We start from the raw sequence: 15,183 nt of genomic DNA, 5'->3' as shown, positions 1-15,183 counted from the left end.
GAATGCCAGATGGGTCTGGAAGCCCCAGAGCAAAGTGCTAATTCAGAAAGTACTCTCATTGAGGGCACTGGGACAGAGAGCAGAAAAATTCTTTGGAAATTTCTATGTGGCAAAGCCATGATTAACTTTGGATCCTAACTGAGATGACAGTGTTTCCTGAAAGCCACTGACAAGGTGACCTCTTCCAGGGGAGGTGGAAAATCCTTCCTAAGAAAGAGCAAACAGGCCCCATGGGGTTCCTATCACAACCCCTATGCCTTCCTGTCCCTCCCTGCACACTCTCTTCCTTTTATATATAGCCCCCTTTTGTTAGAAAGCAACCCTGTCACCTCCTGAACTCACAGAGGGATCAAAAGCACTTGGGCTCCTGGCCCCTGGCAGGTGGAGCTAACCCCGGGCTCCCGGAGCTATTTCCTGGAGTGGGGGGCCCTGGTGGACAACAGTGGTACTGCAGACCTTCCTGCTTAGGGTAGAGGGGGCTCTGCCCACGTGGCCGGTGTTCCCGCTCTAAAGCCGGGGTTTGCAGCCTGGGCCAAGGGCTGGAGCTTCTCAGCAAGCCTGCGCCCAAGGCTTGGAGATTTCTGGGTCAGTTGGGTATTATTACCGGAAGAGCATGCAAGACACCCGACCCGAGGTGGTTTAGAGACCGTTGATTTGTAAGAGTGAAATCCACTGCTCTTGGCACGGCCAAGCCCTCAGTCAGAGCGCCTGCCCCAGACGGAGGCCACAGGGGTCTGGGCCTTCGCAGGTTTTGGCCTGAATATCAGTGGCAGCTTCCAATCTGAGTCATTCACTCCCTGAGGCTGGATACCAGCCAGGGGGAAAGGGCTATCCCTGATCGGGGGCTTTTCTTTTAAAGGCAGATTCATTGTCCAAACACTACCCCCTTCGCCCAGAAGTCCTCATGTGCAAAATCTCACCCTCAAACAGCAGTTCTTTTTACCTTTTCAGAAAAAAAGCTCTTTCAGAAAAGAAGTTCAATTTTATCATCCTTTACTGTGCTTTGAATGCGAGCAAGTCACCGAGCTAGGCACTGAGGGGACCCAGGTATACTGAAGATGAAATCCCTGCAGTAAAGTAGGTGGCTGCAGGTGCCGTCTAGAGAGGTCTCAACAAAGCCTAGGCCAGTACGGAGCCCGGCAGCCTTTGCCCAGGGTCTAGGCAGAGCGTGCCCAGGGACAGGTTCTAGAAGGGAGGGGAAGCTTGTGGGGTGGAGAGGGCTTGGGAAAGAAAGGCCTTTCGTCCTAGAGCCGAGCCGGAGCAGGCCGGGAAGGGTGGGGTGTGTTCAGGGAACAGTGAGTAATCTGGCGTGGCCCAGGGCTGCTGAGCGTCGCTGCGCCTGGCACGGGCCGAGTGAGCGATCATAAGTAAAGGTTAGCTCTCTGCCCCCTCCTGGGCTAGAGAGACGGTAGACAGAGGCCAGCTGCGAGGGCCTGCCCACTGGGTCCCAGCAGAGACCCCAGAGACCCAGCATAGGCGGGCTTGTCGGAGAATTTCCCTCCCTGACAGATGAGCCTGGGGCAGCTCGAAGGTGAGGCTCCCTGGGGTGAGGACAGAGGTTGCGGAGTGGGCAGAGAGGGGCATTTCAAAGACCCTAGAGGTTGCTGGGAAGACGAGCGATGCCTTCCTTCGAAATTTGGGCTGGGACAGGCCCTGAGTCACAACATATTATTTAAAACGCCTCTAGGCCCACAGGTGCAAGTATAATCCCGAGTGGGAGAGATTGCTCTCTCATCTCTTTGAATACTTTACAGTTTTCAAAGCCCACTCACCCACTTTATCTCATTGATCTTTTTAACAGCAGCTTTGTGCTAAACAGGGCAGACATTACTCCCATTCCACAGATGGAGAAGCTTCTACTTTGTTTTAACCATTGGTCTTGTTACAGTGAATGTTTGTTTTTGTCTCAAATTTATTATTATTATTATTATTTTTAAAGATTTTATTTATTTATTTGACAGAAAGAGAGACAGCGAGAGAGGGAACACGAGCAGGGGGAGTGGGAGAGGGAGAAGCAGGCTTCCTGCTGAGCAGGGAGCCGGATGCGGGACTCGATCCCAGGACCCTGGGATCATGACCTGAGCCGAAGACAGACGCTTAACTACTGAGCCACCCAGGCGCCCCTCAAATTTATTATTATTTGTTAGATAGTTCAAACATTTAAATGGTTCAAAATTCAAAAGGTATGGATACAAGTCTCTCTCTCAACCCTACCTTCCCCCCTGCCTGGGTCACCTCTTGCCAGTTTGAACCCAAACCTTTTGACCTTGAGGCTAGTACCCTCAGGGACACTGCAGGCTCAGGAAAGCCTAAAGGCAAGTTTTACTTGCTAAGGGTGTTTTACCTCCTCTTAGCAAGGGTGAATATGTATCCTTGGGGACAAATTGTCTTCTTTCCTTTAGAAAGATCCACATCTTTAATTTTTCCAACCTAAACTGCTTGGAGGCAGGGAGGATGCCTTCAGCTTCTGGGAGATGGTGGAGTGGGGATTAACATTATAGGGTCTGGCACATAGAAAACTGGGATACAAACTGTGCTGTGTGACCTTGCGCAAGTTGCTTGGGCTCTCTGAGCCTCCAGTTTTTCAACTACAAAGATCATGCCCTCACCCATTTCCCAGGGTTCTTGTGAGGACTCAGTAAGATGACTCATGTCCCACATTCAACCCTGTGCCAGGCGCGAGGTATGCACTCTGTCAGTGGGAGCAGGGAACTGAGTCTGTGCACAGTACGACAAACCCTAGGCACCCTTTCCCAAACTTAATTCTGACAGAGGGCTAGGGATCTTGGGAACCTAATTAAAGGCACATTGACATAGTAGGCCACCCCAATCCAAACACTTGAGCAAATCATTCTTCCTGAGCTGGGATCCACCCTTTCCCAAACCAGCCTTCCAAAGGTCTGGCTCATCCCCATCTGCTTTTCAGGAGAGGCCTGGCCTTTCTGGATAGTCAGTCATTTTGAGACCAACAGAAGGGCCAACGGGCAAGGGCTGGCTCCTCTGGGCCTCTTTTGTCTGTAGCCTTGAGTACGAGCGGATACACAGGAAGATGATACACACATACGGCTTTTCTCAGGGCTGACAGTAATGACTCACTGGAGGGTCACCAATGCCCTTGAGCTGCCTGGGGCAAAGTGACTCATTGGATCTGCCTCTGGGCCTTGCTCCACAGCTGCCTGGCCTCTGCCTCTCGCAGGGGAACGTCCTCAACCCCTGAGACTCTCAGACACGGGGCTTCCCCACTCCTACCTCACTCTGTGTTCAGAGGGACCCTCCACATCTCACAGATGAGAAAAGCAGCCCCGTGGTGGCGATCGGCTTGCTTATACCACCAGCTTGTAGCAGACCCAGGATTTGAACCCAGGGCCCGGGTGCCCTCTGTGATACCCCCCTGGCTGCCACAAGGCCCTGCCTCCCAGCCTGCTCCTTCTCCGCAGGGCACTCCCTGCCGGCCTCAGGCTCCAGGTCCTGAACACGCCATGGCTTTGGGGTGGGACCGTTACTTACCCCTTTGAAATCTTGTTTCTATGAAAGGACAGAATGATCTCTTGGAGCCTGTGGTTCCCACTGACCATGATGTCAGTTAACAATGTAAAAATGTGTTTACTTTTCTGTTAAAAGAGGCATTCCTTTCCTATCCGACTCCAGTTTTGAAAAGCAACAGAAGAGCTTTGCGCAGTGGCAGTATCGGAGCCATTGAGGTTTATCCGAGGCGCGATTATCGCTAATTGAAAAGCAACAGAAGTGTAGGTCAACAAGGATGAAGGCACACATAATTGTCTGGCCGAACAATGGAGCAATCGGTGACTTCCAGGGATGGAATCCACACCAGCCTAGGGAGCTGGGACCTGGCAAGACAAGCAGGGTGACAGGGAAGTCTGAGGGGAAACAAGAGGGAAGGACAAGGAAGCGAGAAGAAATGATCGAGCTGCGGCAGGCCCAGGAGGCAGGCAAACCGGGAAACCTACGGAGTGGATCTGGGCTGTCCCCTAAGCCCCGGCTCCATCCCTCCTCAGCAAAACCATGCCCTCTTGGTGTCCAGAACCACGCAGTGCTCCAGCATGGGACTCTGGATCCACCCCCACCTGCCCCCACGCCCACCCCTGCTCCAACTTCCTACCAACCCCAACTCTCCTGGTGTTCAGGTGTCATTGACTGGCGGGGTTTTGATGTGTCGCCTTTCCCACAGGTATCCGCATTTTAAACAGGGACTCTGGAATCTCTGGTCCCGCCTGTCCTCAGGTAGAGGAGGAGGGGTTGAGTGGGGTGGGATGGAATAAGACAGAAGATTCTGAGAGGGTCATGGAAAGACAGATCCCAGCCTGAAGGAAAACATAAGAGCTTGGAGTTCTCTTTCCTTTGGGGAGAAACAAAGACGGAATGAGTTCCGTCTCCCCATAGCCTCCCCGGCTCCAGAGATGGGATTTTCCTCTTCTGCCGTAGATGTGGAAACTGAGGCCCAAAGCGCCAAGCGCCGAGGCAGAACGGGGCTCAAAGGCTGAGAGTGCTAACCCCCAGGCCCTGCTCTGAGGAGCCAGATGAGAGGGGCCAGGAGCTGGGGCGAGGGCATGTGGGTTGGAGGGAGGGGAGGCTCGGGCAGACAGGCCTTGCGGGCTGCAGCAAGGGGCCAGGGGCCGCCCCTGGCCAAGGCCAGAGGAGGGAACAGGCAAGAGCCAGGGATTCCCAAGTCCCGAGAAATATAAATGACTCACGCTGGGTGGCTCTGCAGGCCGGCCCAGCCCAGCCCACATTCCCGGGCCTTTGTTCCCAGCCAGCCTGGGCCCGGCCTTAAAGGGACAGCTCCTAGGGCACCAGCCAGGCCACCCAGCGCCACCCCCACCCTCCTCTTTAATCCTGACCCTTCGCGGCCTTGCTCCTGGACTCCGGGCTGTGGGTAAAAAGGGTGCCATCCCGCAGGATTTAGGGGTTCATCCAGTTGAATCCTCAAGCTGTAAGGAAGGGCCGTCAGGTCATTTCATCCATTCCTCTGCTTCTGCCCCCAAACTGGCCAAGAAGGATTAAGAAAATCCTTGTCCCGCTTTGAAAAGATGTTACCACGAGGGGACCCTTTTCAAAGCAACTTCTTCCTGAGTCTCAAAGCATCTCCCCTCTAACACCATCCTCCAGGCTGCGGCGTGGGCTAGAGGCCCCTCTCCCGGGAGGAAGGAGGGGAGGGGGAGTGGGCAGCGGGTGTCTCTGTGATCGCCCCACCCCACCCCGGGCCCTGTCAGTACTGGTTTTTCCTTGAGCTCTCATTTGACGCACGTGTTTGCTGGGTTTGGGGTTGGCCCAGCCAGACTTGCGAACCCGGCTCCCCGTGCTGGGCCCCCGAGGGCTCCGGTTCCGGGCCAGTCCGGTCCTGCCCGCGGATTCCTCAGGGGGGAAACACCGTCCCGGCGCCAGCACCCCCGGGGTGCCCCCAGGAACTTCTTTGGACCTCGTACGCCACCATGTGGACACTCTGGGGATCGGGAGCCCTCTGCGGCTTCGAGGGGGCACCCTGCGGCCGTGCCCACCGCCACCCAACCAGACACTGAAAAAGCATCCTTAGCTAGAAAATAGCCCCGAATTAGCACAAGTCAAAATAAGAGCAGACCCTAGGTTAGAGAGGAAAAGATAGGCCTGTACCCTCTTCTGCTCACTTTGATTCATACATCCTCTATGAAACAAGGGCTTTCTTAGAGCCGTTTAACAACAGAAGCCTAGCAGCTCTGTTAAAACTTAGAGCAGAATTTTTTGTTAAAGCTTGGGAAGATCTTTGTGTCCCCAAGTAAACCACCCCCTCTATCCCCCAGCCCCTCACACACTTTTTGGGCAATGCTCAGAACACAACACTAGAGCTTTGGGTTTCAGGTTTGGTCCACTGTTCATAGGCAGATTTTAAAAGAAGGGGTCTCCTTTGATGCTTACGCAGTAATTTCAAAGTTTCTCAGATCTTGAACTGAGAGCCGGCTTTGGAGGGAGCAGAACGTGCAAAGCCTCTAGCTACCAGGCATAGTGGGGGGTGGGATAAGGAGAGGAGGAGTGGGTGTGGCCTATGGGAAAATCCATGGGCTGGGAAGCCTGCTCACAGTTGTTCCCCACTCAGAAGCACTTTGAACTGTGATGAGGCCTGGGGGCTGCTCCACAGACTCTGTCACTTAATAAGTGTCCTTTGTACCCAGGACAAACCTGTACCAAATGGGCTAGAACCACAGGCTGTAGCTTTGAGGTCTTTGTGGGGTACTGGCCTTCGCATCCCTGGCCCTAACCAACCAGGCCAGTGGGCTCCAGATAAACCCAGCATCCAGAAGGAGCTTCCAGAACCCTCTGGGACCTGCCCCATCCACCCAACCATCCATCCACCCCCCCACACTCAATAGATAACTTCTGTGGTCATCTGTGGGGTCAGTTTCCCTACCTCCAGGCTGTGACATCTTTCAAAACTCCCCCTTCTTCTCCTTTCTCACTTGTCCCTTGTCATCCCAACCCCAAATCAGATCATAATCTTTCAATGGGTCTCTCTGCTTCTGGGCCCTCCTGGGCCAATCCATCCTGAGTACCACTCCTAAATTAATCTCCCTACAACATACCCAAGTTCTCTTGAGTGTCTGCAGATTGCCTGCAGCATCTGGTCTGAATTTCTGCGCCCAACCCAGAGGCCCACTCCTTATGTTCTGTATCGTCACTCCGTCTTTCAGAGTTGGTGACTTCTTGAGAATACAAGCTATGTTTTATTTTTCAAAATCAAATCAAATGTAAATTACATGTCAATAAATCCTAGCCAAATAATAATTAAAAAAAAAAAAACAAATTAAATGAGGTGCTTTTCACTAGTACGCATTGCCGTATGCATCCATACACGCATCCAGACATGCATTGTGATGAGCACGGCTGTGGTCTCGGTGCCCTTGGCCACAGGGCTGAGTGGGATCCAAACACAGCTCCTGACCCATTTGCTAAGCTGTGCACCCCGCCTTGGGGCCACATCATTTTGGGAGAAGAGATGCCTTTCCCATTCCACCCAAGCCTAGAAGCTACTCCTATTGTCTTTGAGATACCTTCCTCACAGAGGAAAATCGACAGGCCTGACGCCAGGCCTGTCTCAGGCAAAATAGAGAATGAAATGAGGGTGGTACCTCTTACAAGCAGCTGAGAACTCCTCCCCACCGCCCCCTCCCCTTCTTCAGATAGATGTGGGAGACCCTAGGGAAACAAAAGACAACATACCATCATTTCAAAGTTCAAAGGTACGTAAGGGCTTTCTAGTCCAACTCTTTATTCTTTCAGGCCATAAAACTGAGCAGGGTGTTACTTGTCCTCAGCTCCCCACCCGGCTAAGGGAAAGCTCGAAAAGCTCTCTCCTCTTTCTAGTCTCGACTACTTCCCTTCGGGAGCCTCCTAGGTCAGCCTGCGCTTTCTCTATTACAGCCTGGGAACCCCAACCCCGGGAGGAGCCAGCCCATCAACCTGAACCACTATGCCACTAAGAAGAGCGTGGCAGAGAGCATGCTGGACGTGGCCCTCTTCATGTCCAACGCCACGCGGCTGAAAGCAGTGCTGGAGCAGGGACCATCCTCTCATTACTACACCACCCTCGTCACCCTCATCAGCATCTCTCTGCTCCTGCAGGTGGTCATCGGAATCCTCCTCGTGGTCATCGGTGAGGACCCTAGGCCTGGAGTGGGCCTCAGTGGCCCCTGGTGGGAAGAAAAGCCCCGACTGCTTCTCTGTGCTCCCTCTGCTTTTGCCCACGCCAACGTCTCAACCGTCTGCTAACCTAGTGGTAGCCCTCTGCACCTACAAATGCCCAGCTAACAACAACTACACAGTGAGAGCAGGCTCCCTATCCTACCTCCTGGTCTCCCACATAGTGGTCCCTCCACGATACCTGCTGAATGACTCTCTTCACTTACTTGTAGCAGAGGTCCTTATGGCCTTTTGTGTGAGCATGTATCCCCACTCTTAAGACCCAGTATAAGTGCCCAAATCCCAATTTCTTGAGGTACAGTGTGGTGCTGGTGCACTGGTCAGTGAGGGAGAATATCCCTCAGCCCAATGCCTACCACCTCGCTTGCCTTCTGCCACACGGGTCGGGTCTCCGAGGTGCACGAGGGAGGTTTCGGGCTGTGGCCTCACGCTGAGCCTTTGCCCCCTACCCCCCATTGGTCCACAGCACGGCTGAACCTCAATGAGGTGGGCAAGCAGTGGCAGCTGAACCAGCTCAACAATGCTGCCACCACCCTGGTCTTCATCACGGTCGTCATCAACGTCTTCATTACGGCCTTCGGGGCACACAAGACGGGCTTCCTGGCTGCCAGGACCTCAAAGAATCCTCTCTGAACACAGCCTGGGACCCAGGTGAGGGAGGAGGGGAGGGCCCTGGGGCCAAGGGCTCCAAGTGACCCTTCTCCCAACTCTGGGGATTTGGGGTAAGAGCAAGATCTTTGCAAGTAACAGGTGTTACTGGCACTCTGAGGCAAGGAGGGGGTCTGAGAGAAGAGCTTGGATCCGGGCCCGGAAAGGCCCCTCCTGCTGCTAACGGGGGACTTTTCCTCAGCAGTCAGGCTGGGGTTCTTTAGCCTGGGATGGGTGGGAGGCAGTGTGGTTAGTGCTTGGCTCTGCTCCTCTGGCAAGAGGAAAGATGCAGTCTGGGATGTCTCCCTGGCACTGCCCAGCAGCCCTTGCTACTCGAACTGCGGTCCGTGGACCAGCAGCAACACCAGCTGGAACGTTGCAGGCAACGTAGCATCTCCAGCCCCACTTCAGATCTCCTGAATGGGCACCTGCATTTGAAAAAGGTTGCTAGGGGAATTGTGTGCACAGTGAAGTCTGAGGACCGCTGGTCTGGCCTGCCCACCTCACCATCTCTTCTCTGCTTCCTCTACAGGTCGCAGGTCTGGAACAGCTTCCGCCTCTTTCCTCCCCGCTCTGCTAGGCTGATGGGCACTTTCCACAGCCCCTGGGAGAGCTCCGAGAAGGGCAATGGAGATGCCCTTGCTCCCTACCCAGAGCATCTGAATGAAGACGTGCTATTTTACTGGTCTAAGTGAATCCCATCTTGGTCTGAGTCCTGAGCTCAGACTGGGGTACTGCCAACCTTGCTTTCTGGTAGCATCTCCCGCACCTAAGGCATGTCTACCTAAAGCCAAGCCTGCCCGGCTTGAGGACTTCTTAGTCCACCTCATTCCTTCTCTCTGACCTATCCATTCCCTCGGCTCCAGTCCTCAGTTTTCCCTTTTTGTAAAATGGAATGATCTCTATCTATAAAGTTTTCTGCAAATCCACTATGAGTCAATGTTTATGCATCCGGGCTGCACTCTGGATGCCCTCTCCAGCTGTGTTCTGGAAAGGGCTTGACTCCCTCTTCTCTAGATCCTGCTCTGAGTCAACTTTCCTGGCTCCATATGCCTTGAGCTAGTTACCATCTGCTACATAAATGGCAGATTAGTCAATTCTGGATTGATCCATGTATATGCACAATCCTTTTTGAGAACCTGTCATAAACCTATCCTAGCTTTCAAATTAGCACCTTCCCTTGGCGTGTGCTTAAGGCATACAAACTCATTTGATCTTTGCCTTGGCCAAATAGAATGCGCAAGATAAATTTGTACCTGTAAAGCATCAACCGGGCATCCCTAGCTCAAACAGAAATGATTTTTAGATTGTCTGCTACTTTACCACTGCTCCCCAAACCATCCTAGCCGTGTCTAGCTTTCTTCCCCCAGGGCTTCCATCAACCCTTCTCTACTGGAACCACCAATCTGCACTAACCTGCTGAGCAGAAAATGCCCAGTCTACTCTCAGACGGTGAACTCCTCAGGCAGCTCCCTACAGGGCAGGCACCAAACGAATGGTAAATGGTGGAGGGTGGTGCGGGAGGGTCCTTGGCACATCCATCAGAGGCCTGACAACTGAGGGACAGAGATGCGAACCCTAGGCCCTCAGCCCACCCCTCTCCCATCTTTATGGGAGATGAGGAAAACACATGAGCCACTTTGTTTTCTAAGAAGATGCTGTATTTAATGATTTCCCTCCCCCGCCCCCCGACACATTTCCCTACAGAGTAGGGGCCGTACCAGGGCCTCCCCCTTTAAGGCAGATGGTGTGGAGGTAACAAACGAAGGAAAGGCACTGGCCAGGGTCAGAGGGGACCTTGAGCAGGGCAGGGTAGGCTGGGCTGGCTCCTGTCATTAAGAGGATAGAGGCGGCAGAGCTGTTTGGGTTGGCTCAGGCCTACCAGTGCCACGGCCAAGGGGGACAGTGGCCCCAGAAAGAAAGCCGGCACCCTAGCCAGCCAACTGTAGCTCTCACCTATTCCCTACAGCTCTTTCCCAAAGGTGGTAGGCCTGAGCAAGGGCTGCAGGAAAAGTCAGGGCCCAAGGGGCAGGTATGGAATCCAGAAGCCACAGCCCATTAACTGGAAAGTCTCTGTCCTTCCTGATTTCTTAGAGGGGGGCAAGGATTCTCCAGAAGGTTCTCAATGGGCTCCATTCTCCTAAATGCCAAGTGTGTGCTCTTGGTGAATGCAGGGCCTACTGGGTAGATGTTGGAGCTCCAAATGCTGTGACTTGGACTCTATCACAGCAGGGGGACTGGCCTCCTGGGCCCTGCCGCATCCCCGTGAGCGCTTCCTCACAGCAGGAAGCCCCGTGCTCCCCTCCTTCGCTGGATGCTCGAGTGCCAGAGCCAGCGTCCAATGCACCATTGGTCAATTCAGCAGTGGCGGAAGAAAGATTCCCCAGCCCCAAAGGCACCTGGGGATTTTTAGTGCAAGATTAAGTGAGTGATCGTCAGGTGTCAGGGCGGCCGGAGACTACAAAGGCCAAGGGCTATCTTCCCTGAAATGGCTCCACTTTCCAGTTCCTCCTGGCCCCACTCCCCTCCAATTGGGGAAGAGATCTCAGGGTGATGCCCTTACCTCTCCGAACCCGTGGCCCTGCCCCTTCCCACCCTGTTCCCTATTCCTCCGTCTTGTCCACACCCCTTCCTCTTCTTCCGGGCAGGCTATGGCTGGGGATCTCCCTGCAGGAGGCCAAGTCTGTGGGAGAGTGGGGCTGTGGGGCCTCAAGTTTCCACTTCCCTTTCCTCCCTTCCTGCTGGATGGCCACCCCGTTCCCATCTAAGCCCAAGGCTTTCTTACATCTCCATCCTCTTTCCTCTCTGCTTCATGTTCTCCCCAAGGCTTCAGCCTACAAGTGGGCCAGGCCGGGGGCTTCTCCTCCCTCCTTCTCCACTGTGCCCGTCCTGCACCACCTCTACGCCAAACACTGGGGAATGACGAGCCCACTGCCCACCAGCTGTCACCCAACCCCGCAGGGGCATCGTGAAGATGATGCCAGTCTGTGCTTCTGGTCAGGCTGGAGTTAGCACCGCCGGGAGGGGAAGGTTAATGCCCTCCTCGGTGGCCAGCTGTTCAGTGGCTCCCTGGGAGAGACACGCGTGTCTCTGGAAGGCACGGGCTGGGGATAGAGTTGAGAACAGATCCACGCGGTGCCAGCTCCTCTGGTTATAAATGAGCTGCCAGGTCAAAGACCGAGGGACACGCTGCGCTACACAGGAGTGGGTCTGAGGTATGCAAGTGGGGACATGCCCTAAATGCATGACTCCATCCTCATCCTCATGACTCTCTCACAGTCAAGGCTGGGTCTGGATAGGTACAGTTTTGGTTTTCTGTTAGAAAAATAAAAACCCCAATAAAATATGTCCAAGAGAAGAGTTTCCAGGTTGTGGTCACTACTCCCCAGGAGGAGCCTGGAGGGGATGCTGAATGCACCTCACAGACAGGTCGGTAGCGCGCAAACAGGTCTTTCCTTCCTTGACTGAAGTGTGCCACCTTTGCCAGGAGCCGGTCCATCTCTGTCAACTGAGTGAACGGCCCCTCCTGGTCCCTCTCCCAAGGTCCTCCCTTCAGCGGCCCCCAGAGTAGAGAGAGGGGCCTTGGCAGCTGTCTGCGTGAGGCGACAGCTCTGGGTGGAGTGATGCTGTTCGCTCTGAGGCCTCTCGGGGCCCAGCCATGGCTTCTCCCCCACCACCCGCCCCCTCCTCCTCAGCAGCGAGTGGGGGCACTGGGAAGCCAGTGCAAGTCAAGGAGCGGGAAGCAGTCAGTCCAGCGGGCCGCCCCTCAGGATCACCGCATCTTCATCTGACGGCGGTTCCACATGCCTCGCTTGGAATGGAAGTGATGGAAGAAATTCCTGAGGGCGAGCCGTTCCACTTCCAGGCCCGCTTGGAGGATCCTGCATGGGGGAGGGGCAGGGTGAGTAACAGAAGCACAAGAGGCAACTGGGGACTCCACCTCCCACATCTACGTCACCCCCCGTCTTCCTCTGTTTACCCCCACGGAGCAAGAGAGGAGGCCACGGTGCACAAAAGGTGGGCTTCGGAGCCAGCCAGCCTGGGTTTGAATCCCAGCCCCATACCGTGTAACGCATGTCACCTTTCAGAGCCTCAGCCTGCCAGTCTTTAGAGAGAGGAGAACGATATGCAGTCGACCCTGGTCCTTTCTTCCTTTGATGTCTCTCTCCCTTTCTCTCCTCTGCCCCCTCCCCTTCAACCCAAATCTCAAGTTACTGTCCTCTTTCCCTCCCCTTTTCTTGGCAACAAATTTCTTTTTTCTGTAACTTTTATTAAAAAAGCTCTACCCCCAATGTGGGGCTCGAACTCACGACCCCGAGATCAAGAGCTGCATGCTCTCTCAACTGAGCCAGGCAGGCGCCCCTCGTGGCAGCAAATTTTTTTAAAAAAAGCAAATTTCTTGAAAGAGGAATCTCGTACTAACAGCTTTGGCTCCCTCACCACCCTGCCGCGGGGTCCCGGCCTGCCCGCTCCTGCCTCAACACCCTCGTCTGCCGCTTGCCAAGTCTGTAGCCTATCCTGGGTTCTCCTCTCTCCTTCCCAGGGACTATTTCCTGCTCCCTGAAACTCCCTTCTCCCGGGCTTCTAGGGCCCCAGACCTCCTGGATATCTTACTGCTCTTTTTTTTTTTTTTTTTAAAGATTTTATTTATTTATTTGACAGAGAAAGAGAGAGAGAGCACAAGCAGGGGAATGGCAGGCAGAGGCAGAGGGAGAAGCAGGCTCCCGGCAGAGCAGGGGGAGCCTGATGTGGGACTCGATCCCAGGACCCTGGGATCATGACCTGAGCTGAAGGCAATCGCTTAACCAACTGAGCCACCCAGGCGCCCCTTACTGCTCTTTAATGACCCACACACTGTCTCTTTTGCTGGCCCCCAAGTCTTTCCTGACCCTTCATCTGTCTCTCTTGTCCATGCCCAAGCCTCAGCTTCCCCGCCAGGCAGCGGTGCGGGGGAGGAAGGCTCTGATCTGGGAGAACGCAGCCGTATATCGTATTCTCCATGGTGCTGGGCTTGCGCTGAGAGCATCAGCATTTACACGCGTACAGCTCACCGGCTTTTGCTTTACCCTGACAGCCCACCATGCACTCTGCTCTCCAGGCCAACCCTGAGACATAGGCGGAGGCAGGATCATCCCCCTTCTAATAGACACACAAACTGCGTTTCAGCCAGGCGAGTAATATGACCCCCTGTGAGTGGCAGGGCTTCCTCTGAGTCCAGTGGTCAGGAATCTGCTGCCCTGCGGGCCCGGCCTTGGCTGGTCTAGCCCTGCTCTCTCCCCGTAGCCCCTCTCAGACGCCCTCCTCCCCGAGTCACCTGTCCAGCAGCTCCCAGTCTTCCCCGCCCCAGCGGTCTCGGAACTCCTTGGTGTTCATGCCGCCGATTCTGTCCAGGTCCGACTTGTAGATGCCGAGCAGTCCAAACCCATTCACCTCCCAGTAGCCTGTGGCCAGACAAGAAGCCCCCATGAGATGAGCCAGGAGCCAGGAGGAAGCAATGAAGGCTGCTGGGCTGCATTCCCAGAGCCTTCTCTGAAAGACAGGGGACAGGGTGCCTAACACTGAAAACTGTCTCCTGTGAACAAGTCCCTGCCTGTTCTGGGTGGAAGCCCCCCGGCACTCAGGTCAGGGTCCAATGGAAGCTGCGGTCCTACCAGGAGGGGGCTACCGGCCCTACAACAGGATCTCACGACGGCAGCCACTGGGGACACAGCTGACCATGCTTTCCGTGTCTGCTTCCCTCTCCAGAGGCAAAGGGCCTGTCTTGCCATTTTTCTATCTGCACAGGGCACAGAATCTGGCACACAGGAAATATCTGATGACTGAATGAAGGGAAGGTGGGGAGGAAATGTTCACCGGTGCTGCTGCTGTGGCTGTGAGCACAGCCCTCAGGCACCTCTGGTGGGCTGTCGGGGGGCGGGGGGGCAGAAGGAGTAGGAGGAAGAGGGAGGCTGCCATGGTAGACACGGCTGCTTCCAGCTCTGGGGTGAGGAACCAAGGCCAGACAGGGCTTTCCTACCCGCCCTAGCCCAAGGCAGGGCTCACCCTCAGGCCACTGGGGGGTGGCCCCGCAATGCAGCCTCATCACCATGGGGGCAAAGGCCATCTTGCCCTCCACACAGTGCTTCCGGATGGTATCGATGACTCCAGCTGGGAAGTGGATGTGGAGGTCACAGAGGAAGATGATGCTGTGCGGGTCCTGAGGACACATCAAGGAGGGTCAGCAGACCCCACAGACCAGGGCTCGCGGGTCAGGCCACTCCCAAGGACAATCCTCAGGCTCCTTCCCACTCATATGATGGACAAACTTCCACAGAACAAACTGTCAGGCAGATTTCCACAGTACTGGGCACCAGAGCGCAGTAGTCAGAGTCAGAGAATGAATTCTGACACCTCTCATTCACCCTTTATGGATGGCAAGGCCTCTGGACAAATGCTCCACAGTCATTTGCTCAGCCCCACCCTGGCACCCGCCCTGCAGCAGAGGGGACCTCCGTGTCCTCATTCCTTCTTCCCTGAGGAGCTGGCCACCTCACACATCCCAGATGTCTCCACCTCTTAACCAGTCTGTAACCGTGTCTCCCAAGCCTCTCCCAGGCTATTACCTTCACCAGGTCTATGCCAGCCTGAAGCCCAGCCGAGCGCTCGAAGTTTCCACTCAGTTTCACATACTGGTAGCTGCAGGGAGAGGAGAGGAGAGAGGGGCAGAGTATGAGGGCTCGGCGGCAGTGGTCCCTGGAGGACGCCAGCGGGCCCAGAGGAAGATGATGTGTGCTCCTAGGATGTGTGCAGGTGAGTCGTCTGGAGAAAGCCAGACAGTGGGACTCAGGAAAGCCAGCTGGGACTTCG

General features: G+C 54.9%; 2 protein-coding genes and 1 pseudogene across 2 annotated transcripts in view; 2 read left to right on the top strand and 1 right to left on the bottom strand.

Moving 5' to 3' along the window:
• Nucleotides 1–9,225, top strand: part of NINJ2 (ninjurin 2) — a 36,327-nt gene extending 27,102 nt beyond the window's left edge. The window contains exons 2-4 of the mRNA XM_035028499.1: nt 7,411–7,642; nt 8,156–8,340; nt 8,870–9,225. Coding sequence (XP_034884390.1) covers nt 7,411–7,642; nt 8,156–8,322 — 399 coding nt within the window. The 3' untranslated portion in view covers nt 8,323–8,340; nt 8,870–9,225. The remainder of the gene's footprint in view (nt 1–7,410; nt 7,643–8,155; nt 8,341–8,869) is intronic.
• On the top strand, nt 3,668–3,821 carry LOC118025836 (annotated as a pseudogene).
• A 2,884-nt stretch (nt 9,226–12,109) lies between the features above and the next one.
• The window catches only part of B4GALNT3 (beta-1,4-N-acetyl-galactosaminyltransferase 3), an 88,540-nt gene continuing 85,466 nt past the window's right edge, over nt 12,110–15,183 (bottom strand). Inside the window, exons 17-20 of the mRNA XM_035027855.1 lie at nt 14,940–15,012; nt 14,380–14,533; nt 13,652–13,778; nt 12,110–12,218 (exon numbers count right to left, since the gene is read on the bottom strand). Coding sequence (XP_034883746.1) covers nt 12,110–12,218; nt 13,652–13,778; nt 14,380–14,533; nt 14,940–15,012 — 463 coding nt within the window. The remainder of the gene's footprint in view (nt 12,219–13,651; nt 13,779–14,379; nt 14,534–14,939; nt 15,013–15,183) is intronic.

This window comes from Mirounga leonina, unplaced genomic scaffold (assembly GCF_011800145.1).
Source record: "Mirounga leonina isolate KUSES-001 unplaced genomic scaffold, KU_Mleo_1.0 Mir_201, whole genome shotgun sequence".
NCBI classification, from domain to species: Eukaryota; Metazoa; Chordata; class Mammalia; order Carnivora; family Phocidae; genus Mirounga; species Mirounga leonina.
This window is presented reverse-complemented; position numbering and strand designations above follow the sequence as displayed.